We start from the raw sequence: 16,477 nt of genomic DNA, 5'->3' as shown, positions 1-16,477 counted from the left end.
ATTCCCAGGATGCCATGGGGAAGACTGGGAGCTTGGATGGGGTGCAAGGCAGACCTCTTTCTTTACCTTTGGGCTCGGGGCTGGGAGGAAAGAGGGAAGTCTGCGTGTGAGTGACTCTGTTGATGAGTCAGGGCCACGGGGTGGAAGTATTTGCTATGGAAACCCTGGCTGGGTTTTTCTGGTAACCAGCTGGCCTTTGAGCTCGCGCTGGGAGCTCCAAGACCCCGGGAAGCCCAGCTCTCCAGCCTCCCTGAGTTTTGACAGGGCTTACTTGCTGCATGGCCCTGGCCCCTGCCTGCCTCTCTTTGGGCCTCAGCCCATGCCCCTCCTCCCTCCCCACCCCTAACTCTACAGGGAGGGACTTGGTGACAAGAGAGTGGAGGGATCGGTCTGTGAGCCCTGGGAGCAGAGCTGAGAGTCATGACAGATGTCACAAAGTTCCAGTCTCCTAACCCCTCACCCTCAGCATGACCCGACGCTGACCTCTACTTCTCTTCTTTAACTTCCTTTATCCAGAGCCTCACTTGGTTTCGGTTTCCACTCTGTCCTATCCCTGTATTGCAGATGGGGAAACTGAGGAACAAACAGGGACAGTTACCGTGGGGTGGCAGCAGGCATGGATGGTCGCAGTGCTCTTTCCTGCCACCTCGACGAGGGCTGTGCTCTCAGCCTGTGGGCATCCACCAAAGGGCAGAGGAGGGATTATTCTCCCTGTCCGCAGCAGCCGTGGCCCCTCCTAACCACAGGACCCATCTATTCGCCACGTATGGGCCGTGAGGGTCACTCCTCTGAGGGAGGACAGACAGATGGGGCTGGACAGTGATGAACTGTGGGGCAGTCTGGGGAGTGGCAGGGTTGAGAGGGAGGACACGGTCCAGGCGAGCTGCCCAGGGGTCCAGGCACCCACTCTGGCACCACGCTGACAGGTACTGGGCCTCTGACTTCACCATTCACTTTGGCAGGGGCCCTCCCTGTGCCCAACCGCTACGTCTGTGAAATGGGAGAATACCTGACCCTGCTTCGATGAGAGCATGTGCAGTACACACAGGGCTGGGCACTCATTAGACTGAACCCTGTGAAAGTACTGATATTTGATTGTCGTAGTTTAATAGCTTCATTGTGAAAACATCTGCCCACTTAAAGTGTACGGTTGAGGGTTTTTGATCATATACACAGAGTTGTGCAATCATATTTGATGGTTCAAGCTAATAATACATAGGCAATTAGGTAATGAAGCTGGGGTGGGTCCATTCTTGAAGATTCAGACAGGGCAGCAGTGCCTAGGCCTTTCCTGACAACACCAAGGTGGGTCTCCCTTCACTTCAGTTAATTTCAAGAACTGATCACAATCCTGGAACAAAATGTCAGTTCTGACATTTGGAGTGGTATTTCCTATTTTGCCAAAATATGATAGTAAATCCAATATTTAATCCTTTAAGTGTTTAGAATGTACACTATTTTTTAAAATTGATGACAGAAGATATTTCAAACCCCCAAAGTTATAAACCCATTAGAAAATAGAAATTAATTTAAAAAAGTGAACTTACACAAACATAAATTCAAGATATATCAGTCTACTATAAACTAGCATAAAAGTAATCATTCAAAAATAAGCAACCTAATAGCTCACTAAAATGAAAAAGAAGTATGAAACATTGAAAATTAAATATTATTTGCTTTTATTTTGTTTCAAAGAGCAAACTTACAAAGTGTGATCACCGTGTCATTATTAGGTAGTGGAAATATTTCTGGGCAGATTTTTCCAGCTGAAACACTCTGGCTGTCTGACATCAGTTGGGGAAATGGCCAGGAGATAATTAGAAGTTAAATCTAAAAACTTTCCACTGATGTCTTCATCTTGAAATATCCTTCTCCTTTTTGATAAGTTTGAGGAGATTTGGGGGGGGTGGGTCAGCTTTTTGTCTCTTTGGAGAGATTGCCAGCTTTTGTGAACAGCTGGAGTTTGTGTTTCAATCAAATGTTTCCATCCCTCTTTGTCCTTATAAGTCCAAGGCACGGCTTCTGAGGCCTGCACCTGTCTCAGTTTCAGGAGTCACCTGTTCACGCTCCATTGGTTCAGAGTCTTTGAACACAGCGGGGGTTCTTCTTTCTTTCTTTCTGGCTGTGCTGGGTCTTCACTGCGGCGTGCAGGCTTCTTCTTGTTGCCGTGCGTGGGCTTGTCTAGTTGTGGCTAGTGGGCTTAGTTGCCCCAAAGCATGTGGGGCCTCAGTTTCCCCAACAAGGGATCGAACCCATGTCCTCTGCATTGGAAGGTGGATTCTTAACCACTGGACCACCAGGGAAGGACCAAAGAAGTCTATTTTTTCAGTAGAAACTTTGCCTTGTGGATTGCTGTGTTCTTTTTCTTTCTGGGAATAAAGAGGTACAAAAACCATGATGGGGCAGGATAGTAGTCGAGAGCAGAGGCCTGCCTAGGTCTAGATCTTAGTTCTATACTTACATGCTGTGTGGTCATGGACACATGACTTCACCTATCTGTGCCCTGTTTCTTCATCTGTAAATGAAAATAACAATGGTACCTACCTCTTAGGGTTGTCGTGAGATTAAATGAGTCAATGTGTAAAGCACTTAGAACAGTTCAAGCACTTAGGAAGCACTATATAAATGTTAGGTATTTGTTGTTATTGTTGTTGTTATGAAAGCATTCTAAATACCTATACCATGATCAATTAGATTTTTTAATGCAGTCAGTAACTCTCGACACTGAAATGATTTCAACTTCACATTTCTTATAAAATATCAAAATAATGGTATTACCCGACAAAACATGAGTATTTAGTACGTCAAAATAGTAAGGCAAATAGGAATACTGCAATTGGGGAGCAGAGTTTGATGCCTCAACACTGCTGCATTGGGACAGAGAAAAGGCACATAGTATGCTCTAAAGTCAAACAGGCTGGTTCACAGCAGGTGTTTAACGGATTGATAAACCTCAACTGACTACTGAATAAAGTTTAGGCTCACTGCATTTATTTGTTTTAAAATATTTATTTATTTGGCTGCACCAGGTCTTAGTTGTACCATATGAACTCTTAGTTTCGGCATGTGGGATAGAGTGCCCTGACCAGGGATTGAACCCGGGCTTCCTGCATTGGAGGCATGGAGTCTTAGCCACTAGACCACCAGGGAAGTCCCAGGCATTTTATTTTAAATATAGCAGTGTGTACATGTCAATTTCAAACTCCCAATGTATCCCTTCCTCTGATCGTTAAAAAAAAAAAGTTTCCTTGGATTTGCTGAGACTCATCTTTCATTCGTTTAGCAAATATTTTCTGGGTACCTGCCTGAGGGTCAGGCACTGTGCTGGGCTCTGGAAGACAGGAGTGGACAAGCTGGGCAGGGAGAATGAAATGGAAGCTGACAGTAAATGAGTCAACGCTGCTGACCTGGGTGGCACACACCGCTGGTGCAGCCTGACTGATTTGTATATGTGTCTCTCCCCTTGCCCCCATCCCAGGACATATCAGAGCTGAAGCTGACTCTCCAGACATCCAAGCAAGGTGGCATCCGGCCCCGAGAGGTGCTGCTGATCCTCAGCGTGAACAAATCCATCTTCCTGAAATTGCAGGCACCAGGAATCCCACTCCAGCTGGCCTACGTGAGTGTGTTACCTCCAACCGCAGCCTCAGGCACGGGCTTTGGGAGGCCTCTGCTGTCTACCTCCAGAGAAGGCAACGGCAACCCACTCCAGTCCTCTTGCCTGGAAAATCCCATGGACAGAGGAGCCTGGTGGGCTGTAGTCCATGGGGTCACGAAGAGTCGGACATAACTGAGCGACTTCACTTTCACTTTTCACTTTCATGCATTGGAGAAAGAAATGGCAACCACTCCGGTGTTCTTGCCTGGAGAATCCCAGGGACAGCGGAGCCTGGTGGGCTGCCGTCTATGGGGTCACACAGAGTCGGACACGACTGAAGCGACTTAGCAGCAACTGTCCACCTCTGTGGGCCAGGGTCCCTTGCTTCTCTTTTTCATTCTGACATTACTCACCAGGGCCCTTCCTGGTGAACCCCTTGGGGCCCTGCCAGAGAGAACACAAAGGACAACAGAACCTGGGGAAGAGCCCAAACCTGGAGGTGGGAATCAAACTCGGGAGGTGATGTGTGTGCGTGCGTACATGCTCAGTCACTTAGTTGTGTCCAACTCTTCGCGACCCCATGAACTATAGCCAGCCAGGCTCCTTTGTCCATGGAATTTTCCAGGCAAGAATGCTGTAGTGGGTTGCCATTTCCTCCTCCAGGGCACCTTCCTGACTCAGGGATCAAACCTGCGTCTCCTGCACTGGCACGCAGATTCCTTACCACTGAGCTACCTGGGAAGCCCTCAGGTTGATGTGCAGATTGGCCAACTCCAACCCTCTCTCATAGCCTCAGTTTTCCTATCTGTCCAGTGGGAGAACTGGACTCACTGATACTCCTCCATAAAATAACCTTGTCACTGTCTTTGAAAAAGTTTACAAGATGTAAATGTGAAAATAGTCAAGTACAGACCAAAAAAAGGCCAGAAAGAAACCTAACAATGTGTTAACAGTAGTTCTGGCTGGGGAGAGGGATGAGGAGCAGAGATCTGCTTTGTTCTTTTCACTGTATTGAATTTGCAAGATTTGCTATAATTTACATGGCCTAAATTGGAGAAAAATTATTTTAAAAAAAATTCAAATTTTAAATGTCAGACACATCCACCAGAGAGAGAGAAGGTCCACTGGCTGGGACCACAGCCAGGGGTTTCAGGGCTGGAGGGAGGTAGGGTGGGCCGGGTGCACTGCCTCCTCCACGTTTAGGGCCCTGGGAGGTGGCCCCCCACCAGATGTAAGCAGCTGTTGTTTACAGCCAGAAAAAGCAGAGGGGAGAGAGCCGGAGCTCGGGGGAGAGCAAAGAAAACAAGTGGGAGCAGGACACAGAAAAAAAATTGGAAACGGAAAGAGGGCCGGCCTGTTGTGGGAGGAACAGACGACTCTGAAAGACTTAAGAGTTCGCGGAGCAGGAGAGGAGGAAGGGACCTGAAGACAGGCCCCCCGTCCCGGGCTGCCTGGGATGCGGGCCTAGACAGCGAGAGAAGCTGAGGGGGTGCGCGACTGGCGGCAGGAAGCGCAGAGTCAGGCGGAGCGGGCCGGCATGGAAGCCCCCCAGCCCCACGGGAGGGACGGGGCAGGCCGAACGCAGCCAACCGGGAGGACGCAGCGGGACCCACCCCACGGCTCCCAGTGCGGGCAAGCCAGGCCCGGCCACGGCTCCTCTTCCCCACCTCCCGTTTTCCCCCCTTCCCATTCCCCGACCCTCTGGCGGCCCAGCCCCGGGCTCTAGGCCCGGCGGGGCTCTGGCTGACGCAGGGCACATGAAAAGCGCCCGCCCGCCCGCCGGGCCGGAAGGTCGCAGCGGCCGCCGGCTCCGGCCTCGGCCACGCCTTCCTCCCCGGGGCTAAGAATACACGGGCCCGGGAGAGGGGGCGGATGGACCGCCGGAGCCGCGCGCGACCTCGGCCCGCAGCTTCCGGAGCTGGCCCCAAGTAGCCGGAGCCTGGACGCCTCTGGAGAGACCGAGTCTCACCGGGGGAGGGCGCAGGACTCTGTACCAGACACAGCGCCAAGAGCTTGACAAACGCCCTTTAATCCCTATTACATTCCCATTTTACAGAGCTGACCCTGAGGGTCAGATGGTAAAAGTCCTCCCCCTCCCCACCCAACCCAACTCTCCAGCTCTAGACGGCTGTCCAAGCCCTTCCATGGGGTGGGGGTGGGCACTGGATTCCTCACCCAGGTCCTCATCACTTTGCCCCCTTGTTAAAGTCCTACTCCATTCCAAGTGGACCATTCTCTGATGTCTTGCCTATTTCCACTGTCAGGCAGTCCCCCTTAGTATCTAGCCTGAAGCTCGCATGCTGCTGCTGCTTCAGCATAATGCCTCTGGCTTTGGAGATGGATGGAAGAGGAACTCTGAGTCCATGGCCCCAGCAGCTTCCTATGAATCCTTTGACTTCTACCCCAGGAAGTCTTTCCTATTTCCTTCTTTAGCCCACCACAGTCTCTGCTGAGGCATGGGCAGTGGAGGCAATGAGGTGCTAGAGCCACCCAGATTCTCATCTCTGTTCTTTCAAGGGACCTGTCTTGCTCCTTTTGTTTCTTATAGAATAATATCCTCTGTCTTCTGTTGTTTCAAATGACTTGAGGCATGACTGGTTTCTGGATGGTTAGATCTCCCAGAGCAGGGACCAGTCGTTTGTCTTTCATTCACTCATTTATTCATCCATGTCTTCTATCTTCCCTTCTCCATTTCCATGTGCAGGGAGCACCTGCCGTGTGCCATGTCAGGATCTTTATTGCTGGTCTCAAGACCCAGCACACAGTCAGACAAATATTTCTTAGTGCCTACTGTGTGTCAAGCCCCATGCAGGGGTGGCCAAGCCAACCACTGTCCCTCACAAGAGTGTCGGGGAAACCAACATGAGCCTCATGATAAGTGGGGACTGAATGAGGATGCTTATGGAGGAGTGGGAGGGTGACGTTTGAACAGGTGGATGAACATGGATGTGTGTCCACCCAGCCCCCCAGGTGTGGAAAGGAGATGGGGCAGATCTGGCTCTGAGGGGCCCTAGTTAGGGGCCTGTGGGCTGACTTCGGCTCCACCAGCCTCAGCCTCCTCAGCCCTGGCCTTCTCTGCTCAGCCAACTAGCTGCCTCCCCCAGTTATCTCCTGACCTCTGGCATGGGACAGAAGGCATTCAGGCTCAGGGAAAGCGTCCTGAGCTGCCACGTGTCTCCCCAGGACCCCAAACTGGTCATTCCCGAGGCCCTAGATGCCAATACCACACAGCTGCCATCCTTCACCACCAAGGACCAGCTCCTCAACTGGGCGACTACAAAGGGTCCCATCGCCTCTGCTGCTGAGCTGAACGACCCAGAAACCATCCTCCTTCGTCTGGACCAAGGTCTGCCTCCCCAACAGCCTCTCTGGGTTCAGGACTCCACTCTGGAGGAATCTGAATTCCTCTGTCTCATTCCTCGGATGTGGACACTAAGGCACCAAGATGGGATGTGATCTGCCCAGGGTCACTTAGGACAGTGGTTACCCTGTGATCAAATGTTAGATTGAACTCTGTGAAACTGCTACCATTTGTCAGTCTCTTGACCTACAAAAATAGCACTTTCATATTATTTATTATGTCCCTAGTATGTGCCAAGCCCTATGCCAGGCATCTGGGGACCCTGTGGGGACAAACCCAGATCCTACCCTCCTGGAGCTGGCACTGTGGTAGGAAGATGATAATAGACAGGTATACAAATTCTATAATTTCAGGTCACGGTAAATACTGTAAGAAAGATAAAAGGGGGAAGATGTACAGGCAGTTGCTGGGTTGCATCTCTAACATACACCATGGTTTTATACCTTAAATAAAATGTGTGTTGACAGATGAGGAAACAGAGGCCAGGGACTTGCCCTGGGTCACTCTGCTGTAAGAGGATTTGAACCCGGGTCCTCCCAAGCCCCCACTCTTTGCTGCTCCATCGTGCCTGCGTCTGTGTTAAGTCGCTTCTGTTGTGTCTGATTCTTTGTGACCCCATGGAGTGTACCCCCACCAGGCTCCTCTGTCCATGGGATTCTCCAGGCAAGAATACTGGAGTGGATTGCTATTTCCTTCTCCAGGGGGATCTTCCAGACCCAGGGATCGAACCCCTGTCTCTTAGGTCTCCTGCATTGGCTGGAGAGTTCTTTTTTTTACCACCAGCGCCATCTGGAAGCCATCCTGCCTTCCCCACCATTACTGTGGGAGAGGGTGGGCCTGTGTGTTAGATGCTAGGCTGCTCCAGGAGGAGACAGAGGTGCGCTTATCTCCGCAGCCTCGAGCTCACCGCTCTGCATTCTGGAACCCCAGAAGGCCATGGGCCACACGCTCGAATGGAGCCGGAAAGCCTACGCCCCGGTTCGGGGCTGCCGCTTGGAAGGTGTGGCTGGCCACAAGGAGGCGCACATCCTGAGGATCCTACCGGGCCCAGAGGCCTGGTAAGGGAGCCAGCCCGGCCAGCCCCAGCCCCCTATAAAGCCCCGCTTCTGTCCCAGCCTTAGCCCCGCCCCGGCCTGGTTAGAGAACTGTCACCCCCGCCTATATCTGGGCCCCGCCCATTTCCACGCTGACAGACCCAGGACCAACCAGGTTAGGAGCGCAGGGGCTGCTCACCCGACCCCAGATTTTGTTCTGGCCCCGCAATTCCTGGTCAAGCTCCCCCGCCCCGCCCCGCCCCACACCCCGCACTACGCCCTCGCTGATGCGGGGGGGATCCGTCTCCCCCTCCCCAGGCCCCGGACAGTGACCGTGAAGTTGGAGCTGAACTGTGCTTGGAGAGATACTGACGCCGCCGTGCTCATCCTTCAGGGTCCACCCTACGTGTCCTGGTTAATCGACGCCAACCATAACATGCAGATCTGGGTGAGTCTTGCTTTGAGACCCACACAGCCCCGTTCAGGTCTTCCCAAGGCTCCTCAAAGAAAAAACCCAAACTTCCTGCACCATCACCCCAGCACTGAGCCTTTATATACGATGATCCTTCTGCTCTCTGTGCTCTACCTATCCTTCCTTCAGACCTTCACCTAGATGACACCTCCTCCAGGAGGCCTTCCATGATCCCTTAGAGAGGCCCCCTAACCCCGCCCACTGCATCAGGGAAGTTTCCTGGAGAGGTGAACTCCAAGCTGAGTTGAAAGACAGATAGGAACCAGTAGATGAGGGGAGGTGGTCCAGGCAGGGGAAACAGCAGGAGCAAAAGAGAGCCTGACTGAGGCCTGGCAAACCCTGGCCAGCCTGCAGGCACATCTTGCCAGGCTGTGTGGCCCCTGACTGTGTCTGTAGCTCCTTGCTCTACCTCTCTCCCTGTCATTAGACCACTGGTGAATACTCCTTGAAGATCTTTCCAGATAGGATCAACCCTGGTTTCCAACTCCCAAACACAACCCAAGGCCTGCTGGGGGAGGCCCGGAGGCTCAACGCCAGTGTAGTAGCATCCTTCGTGGAGCTCCCTCTGACCAGTGATGTCTCTCTGAAGACCCACAGCTGTGGTAAGCACCTGACTCCCTTTCCTTGCCCCCTCACTCCCTTCCCTGGCCCTCTCCTGGGATCTGTTGCTACGCCCAGCTGCTGTGTGAACTGGGAAAGTTGCAGCAGCTGGTGGGAGCCCCATATTCCTCATGTGCATCTCAGGAATGCTGAGAGTACCTAGCTAGAGAGGTGCTTAGCACCTCAGAGCACAGTGAGCTCCACAGTGACTGTCTGCGGGGGCCCCCTCTGCTATCCTGCAGGCAGTGGGCTGCAGCCCTCACCCACACCGCTGGAGATCACCACTGCCAATAAGGGCTGCAACCAGGAGCTACTTCTGACCCTGATCCAGCCCAAGTGCTCCAGTGATGGCATGACTCTGGTACTCAAGAAGGATCTCATCTCGGTAAGGGAGCTCCTGGCCTCCAGTCCAGCTGACACGGGTCCTTCCTTTGTCCTAATCCAGGCAGGAGGACCAATCACATTCCTCTACAAGCCTTAGTTTTTCCACCTGTAGAATGGGCTTGATAATGGTTCCTACCAGGTGGTGAGGATTACAGGAGGTCTGACGACCTCACCTGGTGTGGAGCAATGTGTTAGGTGCTCAGTCGTGTTTGAATCTTTGTGATCCCATGGACTGTAACCCGCCAGGCTCCTCTGTCCATGGAATTCTCCAGGTAAGAATTCTGGAGTGGGTAGCCATTCCCTTCTCCAGGAGATCTTCCTGACCTGCATTGCAAGCAGATTCTTCACCCTCTGAACCACTAGGAAAGCCCAAGTTCATATGTACTTAATAATATCACTTTAAAAACACATTTGATCCCATCATATTGAGATGCCATAATTAGCTCCTCCTCCCTCCTTAGACATTTGGGTGTTTTCAATTCTGTAATATTATAAATATGCAGGAAGTGTCATTGTGCATGAAATTCTTCTTTAAATAGAATTGTTTTCTTAAGATAGGTTTCTACATCAGTGAGATTGCTGGGTCAAAAATGAGGGAACATTCTGGAAATTTTGATACATGTTGCCAACTCGCTTTCCAAAAGATGATTCCAATTTTCACTGCTGATTAATGAGAACATTTTGACTCTCTCTCCAAATTATTGTTTTTTTTGTCTAAAAAACTTTGCTGATGTGGGGGTGGAACCTTGTCTTCCATTCTTGTTTGAGTTTCTACTTCTTTGATCATTAAGTAGTGAGTGTGGACTTGATACTGTGTAACTGATAATAATCAAAGTCTCTGTATTTTTTTTGGTATTTAAAAAAAAAATTTTTTTTCAATTGGAGGATAATTGCTTTACAGCATTGTTTTGATTCCTGCCGTACAACAACATGAATCAGCCATAAGTATACATATGTTCCCTCCCTCTTGAGCCTCCCTCCTTTGGTATTTTTCTTGATTATTTCTATAAGCTTTTTACATGAAGAAAGACATTTGTGGCCCTTTGTCTATCATTCTTATTGAAATAATCTCTCCTGGTTTGTTATCGTTCTTTAAATTTTCGCCAGAGTGTTTCTTAATTTTGGGGATGTTTGAAAACATTGGGCCATCCTAGCTGGCCATCTTCTCCTTTGTGATTTTTTTCTAGTCTTTCTGAGGCAGGAAATCTCTCTGCCAGAGTCTTGATGAGTCATGCATGTTCTCAGGGATTTTAGAATGACATTTTACTCTATGTCCATGTGGAAGTGTTTTGGGGTGTGTGGTATCAGGGCCAAGATGAAGTTCCATCTGTCTGCAGCCCATCTCCTGCTTCTTACCTGCCTCTACTTGGCCCGGCAGATGTCTGGGAGGTGGAGGAGGTGGTGCAGGGATCAGTAATGGCTGGCATTACTGCCATCCAGTCCCAAGGGGCCTGGATGCCATACACTGTCATCCATTGATCTTTGGAAAAAACCAAACCCACACAATTTCTCTGAATGCATTTGTCTAGAATATGCTCATGATGTCACAGATATTATTGCTAGATACAGAAGTGTGTCAAGTTCAGGAAAAGTAGTAACTCTTAAACGGTGTAGGATGATGAGACCTAACAATAATGGGGATGGGAGCAGAGGCGTGGCTGTGATTCGAGACCCCTGGGTCTCGAATCCTTAGTGCTGGGGTGTGATGGACAAGCCCTGGGGAGCCCTGTGCCTCCTGACAGTGCCTCCCCCACACCCCCCACAACCCTGGCCCAGACTCTGCTATGTACCATCACAAGCCTGACCTTCTGGGACTCCAGCTGCCAAGCTGAGGAAACAGAAGACGAGTTTGTCTTGAGCAGCGGCTACTCCAGCTGTGGCATGGAAGTGGTGGAAAATGTGGTCAGTAACGAGGTAAGACCTGAGGTGGGAAAAAGGGATGGTGCCCCTTCCAGGCACCTCCTGGATCTTCCAGGCAGAGAGGCTTTGGGGAGAGTGGGTGTGGTGCTCAGTAGAAAGACAAGAAAAGCTTCGCCATTGGTTGACTCAGTTTCCCCATCCAAAAAAATGGGTGGCTTGGGTGGGATACCCTCTGGGCTTCTCTCGGGCTCTGACCAGCTCTTTGGCTCTCTTCCTGCAGGTGGTCATCAGACTTCTGTCAAGCTCATCACCGCAGCGGGTGAGATGGACGGTCAACGTGCTAACCCATGTGGTCCAGGGGGAGCAGGCCTCAGGAGACTCAAACCCTGATCCTGGGAAGCCAATGTGTCTCCAGTGTGCCCTAGTCTCCCCTTCTGTGCAGTGGGGGCAGTACTGTTCAGGGTCATGTTCTCAGCCTCTCAGGTCAGAGGGTTCAAGCACGAATTGGCTGTGTGGCCTTGGGCAAATCACAGAAGCTCTCTGGGCCCAAAGGTCCTGTTAATAGGAGTTATAAGAAAGGAACCTGCTATGGGATGACCCATCACCAAGAGGAGACATGGAAAGCACATGGGTCAGTTTTGTGCGGAGCAAGTTCTTTTTCTGGCTCTGCGGCTTGTGGGATCTTAGTTCCCCGACTGAGATCAGACAACAGGCCTTCAGCAGTGAAAGCACAGAATCCTAACCATTGGATCACCAGGGAATTCCTGAGAGCAAGTTCTTGATAAATATCAGTTGTGGTGGGGAAGGTGAGGAAGAGGGTCAGGCAACAACTCTGGACCATGACTCCTGCTCCCACCCCTTAGCTTTCTCACTGGGTGCCTCCCAGACCCACCAAGCCTCCCTCCCATCCCCACAGAGAAAGGTGCAGTGCATCATCATGGACAACCTCTCCCTCCAGCTGGGCCTCTACCTCAGCCCGCACTTCCTCCAAGCCTCCAACACCATCGAGCTGGGCCAGCAGGGCTTTGTGCAGGTACTGGACTTAACTGCTCAGGCCTGCTGCCCCTTGGGATTTTTCAGAGCTTTTCTTTCTTCCCAGTGGATCTTGACGTCCCAGGGGGAGGAGGGGGTCACCCTGGTGCAGGGTTGTGGGGTGGGGGTAGTGGGCGAGGAGGCAGAGCTCAAACAGTGGTTGGAATGTCACCTCCTCCTCCTTTGCTCCAGGCAGGCCAGTAACTGTCCTTCCACCATCAAAGTTCCCGAGCAGGAATTCTAGAATGAATCTAGCTTATTTCGGGAGAACAGGTAAGGTGGAGAGTTACGAGTAACTGACTGGGCCTCGGCCCCCTTACCTACTCGTGCAGGTGAGCGTGTCCCCATCCACCCCTGAGCTCAAGATCCAGCTGGAGAGCTGCCAACTGAACCTGGGGCCCGACATGGAAATCGTGGAACTCATTCAGGGCCAGGAAGCCAAGAGCAGCTGCGTGAGCCTGCTGTCCCCGAGCCCTAGTGGTGACATACGCTTCAGCTTCCTCCTCCGCGGCTACATGGTGCCCATGCCCACGACTGGCATCCTCAGCTGCTCTGTGACCATGCATCCCGGGATTCGGTCCCTGGTGAGTGGGAGCCGGGCCCAGCCCAGCTTCAGGGGTGGCTTCTGGGTCTGGACTTTCCAGGAAGGGATGTGATAGACCAGGAGGATGTGGGACCAGTGGACAAAAGACAGCCACAGGCAGACACGTGGCCTCTGGGTACCAAGGGCACTCTTTCTGCCACCCAACACCTTTGGATGGCTGTGGTATGTCTTGGGACATTGGTCGGATATGCAGCTGCAACCACTATCCATCTGTCCATCCATCTATCCATCCATTATTTCACCCATCTATCTGTCTTCCCACCATCCCATTCAGTCATCATTTATCAGTTGATGCTTCTCACCATCCCACCCAGTCATTCATCCAGAGTCCTTCCACCAGCCCAGTCATCCATCCAACCTTCTACAATCGCACCCAGCTATCATCCATCAATCCATCCACCCAGGAATCCATCCACCCACCCATCTTATCCATATAGTATGATCACCATGGTAATCTCAACAAACAGTAGGCCTCAGGGAAGAGGGTTAGTACAAAGGACACAAAATTCTGATTTTCTGCACTTACTTGTCACAACACTTCACCATCCAGTGTATACCAGTTCTTAAACACTGGGCCCTGAACACACACACACACACACACACACACACACACACTCACACACACACAGTCATCCCCAAGCCCTGGCACACAAAAGGGTCTGCAGGATGAGAAGCTTCTCTAGTTGTATGAAGCTGGAGAAGCCTCTGGGACCACTCCTGAGTGGGCTCTCCCTGGGCCACGGTGAGCCCGGGCTTCTGGGCATTCACAAGGATAATGGTTGCGGTGCTCCCATAATCCTCATGGGAGTTGGGAACCTTTCAGGAACTCACAGGAAACACACCAGGAGCAGCCAAGAATTGTCTGGCTGCCACCCTTCCACAGCACAGATCTGCCAGCATTTGCCCAGAGGCCTCCAGCCAGAAGGTGGTGCAGATGGGGCTCAGAGTCAAGGCCCCAGGGTGGGCTGTGGCAGGCCAGGGTCACAGAGACAGGGAGGAAGCCTAGAGCTGCCTCTCAAAGGCTGTGCCACACCCCAGGCTCTCTTCCTCCTCCAGGAAGTCCAAAAGACTGTCTCTATGCGCCTAAACATCGTCAGTGCCGGCCTGCCTGGTGAGTTCTAAGTCTCCCCTGGGTTCCAGGAACTGAAGTCAGAGTGGGGCACAATGGGTGCTCAGAGGACCCCAGAGAGCAGGGGCCACAGCTAGAGTCTTCCTTATGGAGAGCGTTTGCTTGTGACCACCCCATGGGACCACATCCCAGGCCTTCGGCTCTTCTTGATCCCCAGGGTGGCCGGCTGACCTTGCTGGGGGATGGAGCCTCCTGGAATCGGGACTGGACAGGACTTGGAGGCAGCGCTGGCCTCTCCTTCCATAAGACCCCTAGTGTGGAGGATGCCCCTCAGCCCAGCTCCCCCCAGCCTGTCTTAGTTCCCCCCCTGGGCCCAGGTCCCCCCTGGGCAGAAGAGTCCCTGACACTGAATGCAGGTGGGAGAAGCATCGGCCCCTTGGCCATCCCACCTGGGCCTGGATGGAGGCCCTACGCCCAGCCTACAATCAAGAGGGCAGGTTAATGACCCCACTGCGGGGATGGAAATTCAGAGGGCTATGGGCAGGGTGCCTGGCCCATAGTCAGACAAGCATCAGGAGTGCAGAAAGAGTGAAGCTTGGGAAAACCCAAGAAGAGAGCTGAAGGGCCCTCAGGGGTGCTCTGGATTCTACTTTGGTAGCGGGCTCAGAGAGGGGTAGGGACTGACCTAAGGTCACATAGCGGGACTCTGGACTCTCAGGCCCCACTCATACTTTGCTCAGATTATACCATCCAGCCTCCCTAAAAATGTATCTCTACCAGCCTCAGGAGGCAGAGGCATGGCCCCAAAGGCCTGGCTGGGCCCTTTTGGGGGGATGCTCTTAGCAACACAGCTTCATGCCACGTGTGGGTGTGATGAGCCCATTGGCTAGATGAGGAAATGGGTTCAGAGAAGTCAGGGTCAGTGGCTGAGCTGAGACTGGCACCAAAACCTGCGCTCCTGGCCGGCAGAACAGGGCGGGGAGTGGGGATGGGAGGTGCAGGGAGAAGATGGCAGTGCTGATCGCAGCCATCCTGTCCTTGGTGGTGCAGACAAAGGCCTCGTCCTGCCTGCCGTGCTGGGCATCACCTTTGGCGCCTTCCTCATCGGGGCCCTGCTCACCGCCGCGCTCTGGTACATCTACTCGCACACGCGTGAGTATCCCAGGCCCCCACAGTGAGTGCTCAGGTCCCCTCCATCACCACCTGGGGGAGCCCCGGGAGCCCCGCGCAGTCTCTGGGGCAGTGGGGAGCCCTGGCCGGGGCCCTGACCTCCACCCCTGCCCCCAGGTCACCCCGGCAAGCGGGAGCCCGTGGTGGCGGTGGCTGCCCCGGCCTCCTCGGAGAGCAGTAGCACCAACCACAGCATCGGGAGCACCCAGAGCACCCCCTGCTCCACCAGCAGCATGGCGTAGTGCCCAGCCAGCCCCCGCCCAGCAGGAGAGACTGAGCAGCCACCAGCTGGGAACCACTGGCCGTGGACTTATCCCGGGACCCCAGCCCCTCCACTTGACCAAGGATGAACCCTGCCCTCTGCACCCGCCCCTGCTGCCTCGCTCCCAGAGGCCTGCCACCAGTGGGAGCACCAGCTCGGAACGCCTTGGGGTCCCCCCACCCCACCCCAACGAACTTTCAAACCCAGAGGCCCTGGGGTGCAGCTGCCCAGGACCGCAGGGTGAGAGTCCACTGCCCTGTATGTCCACATTGCTGTAAACACCCAAGAAAGTCCCTGTCATTGTAACCTGGATCCAGCACTCGGTGACCTGGGCTGGGCAGAAGGTGAGAACTCCAGGACTCAGTCCAGCCCACCCAGGCTGATGGCACCTCCTCTGTGGAGACCAAGCCAGCACAGAGCCACCTGCACCTGCTGCCAGCGCCTCCGCGTCGGAACCGGCACGACTCTGGCGGGGAGACAGAAGCCGAGGGGTGCCCAGCCTGGGAGTGGCGTGGGGGAGCCTCGCTCCTCCCTGCAGCTGTCACACAGAGACACCGCCCCACGCCCACCCCCCAGGCAGTCTGTCCTGGGTCCTCCCCTGTATACTTATCACCAATAAATCAGACCATGAAACCAGAGCTGGGCTGGGCTGGAAGGGGAGGGGCACCTACACCAGGGAGAGGGCTGACTGTTCTGGGTTCAAATCCCACTTCTGGGCTGTGTGACTGTGGACAGGTCTTGCGGCTTCTTTACGCCAGCCACCGTTCTCTTATCTGTGAAATGGGTGTCAGAATTTGTGATCACAAGGTCCCTGTGCTTACTGTGTGGTCAAGGGACATCAATTCATCCTTTTCATTTCACAGACAGGCCGCCTGAGGCTCAGAGGGAAGGAGGGAGAGACTTGTCCAGTCCACACAACCTGGTCTCCTATGCAGGCCAGTTCTTAGACCAGCCATAGTCCTCATCCCCCTATTGTCTGCTGAGAGAGCTAGAGGTCAAGTCAGTCAAATGTTTGTGTGTTAGTTGCTTGG

The 16,477-nt window shown here is 53.1% G+C and overlaps 1 protein-coding gene across 2 annotated transcripts in view; it reads left to right on the top strand.

The window, feature by feature from the left end:
* ENG (endoglin) overlaps positions 1-16,084 on the top strand; it is a 31,431-nt gene extending 15,347 nt beyond the window's left edge. The window contains exons 3-15 of one of the 2 annotated variants that reach the window (XM_043469644.1): positions 3,479-3,619; positions 6,782-6,944; positions 7,855-8,017; positions 8,312-8,441; positions 8,893-9,067; positions 9,308-9,450; positions 11,226-11,363; positions 11,590-11,628; positions 12,226-12,342; positions 12,674-12,925; positions 14,002-14,056; positions 15,065-15,166; positions 15,302-16,084. In XM_043469644.1, the coding sequence (XP_043325579.1) occupies positions 3,479-3,619; positions 6,782-6,944; positions 7,855-8,017; positions 8,312-8,441; positions 8,893-9,067; positions 9,308-9,450; positions 11,226-11,363; positions 11,590-11,628; positions 12,226-12,342; positions 12,674-12,925; positions 14,002-14,056; positions 15,065-15,166; positions 15,302-15,426 (1,743 nt within the window). In that variant the 3' untranslated portion in view covers positions 15,427-16,084. Of the gene's footprint in view, positions 1-3,478; positions 3,620-6,781; positions 6,945-7,854; positions 8,018-8,311; positions 8,442-8,892; positions 9,068-9,307; positions 9,451-11,225; positions 11,364-11,589; positions 11,629-12,225; positions 12,343-12,673; positions 12,926-13,983; positions 14,057-15,064; positions 15,167-15,301 lie in introns of both variants that reach the window. The other variant, XM_043469642.1, reaches the window with a different exon arrangement.
* Positions 16,085-16,477: the final 393 nt, after the last annotated feature.

This window comes from Cervus canadensis, chromosome 5 (genome assembly GCF_019320065.1).
Source record: "Cervus canadensis isolate Bull #8, Minnesota chromosome 5, ASM1932006v1, whole genome shotgun sequence".
In the NCBI taxonomy this organism is placed as follows: Eukaryota; Metazoa; Chordata; class Mammalia; order Artiodactyla; family Cervidae; genus Cervus; species Cervus canadensis.
The sequence above is the reverse complement of the archived record's forward strand: the minus strand, read 5'-3'. Positions and strand labels throughout refer to the sequence as shown.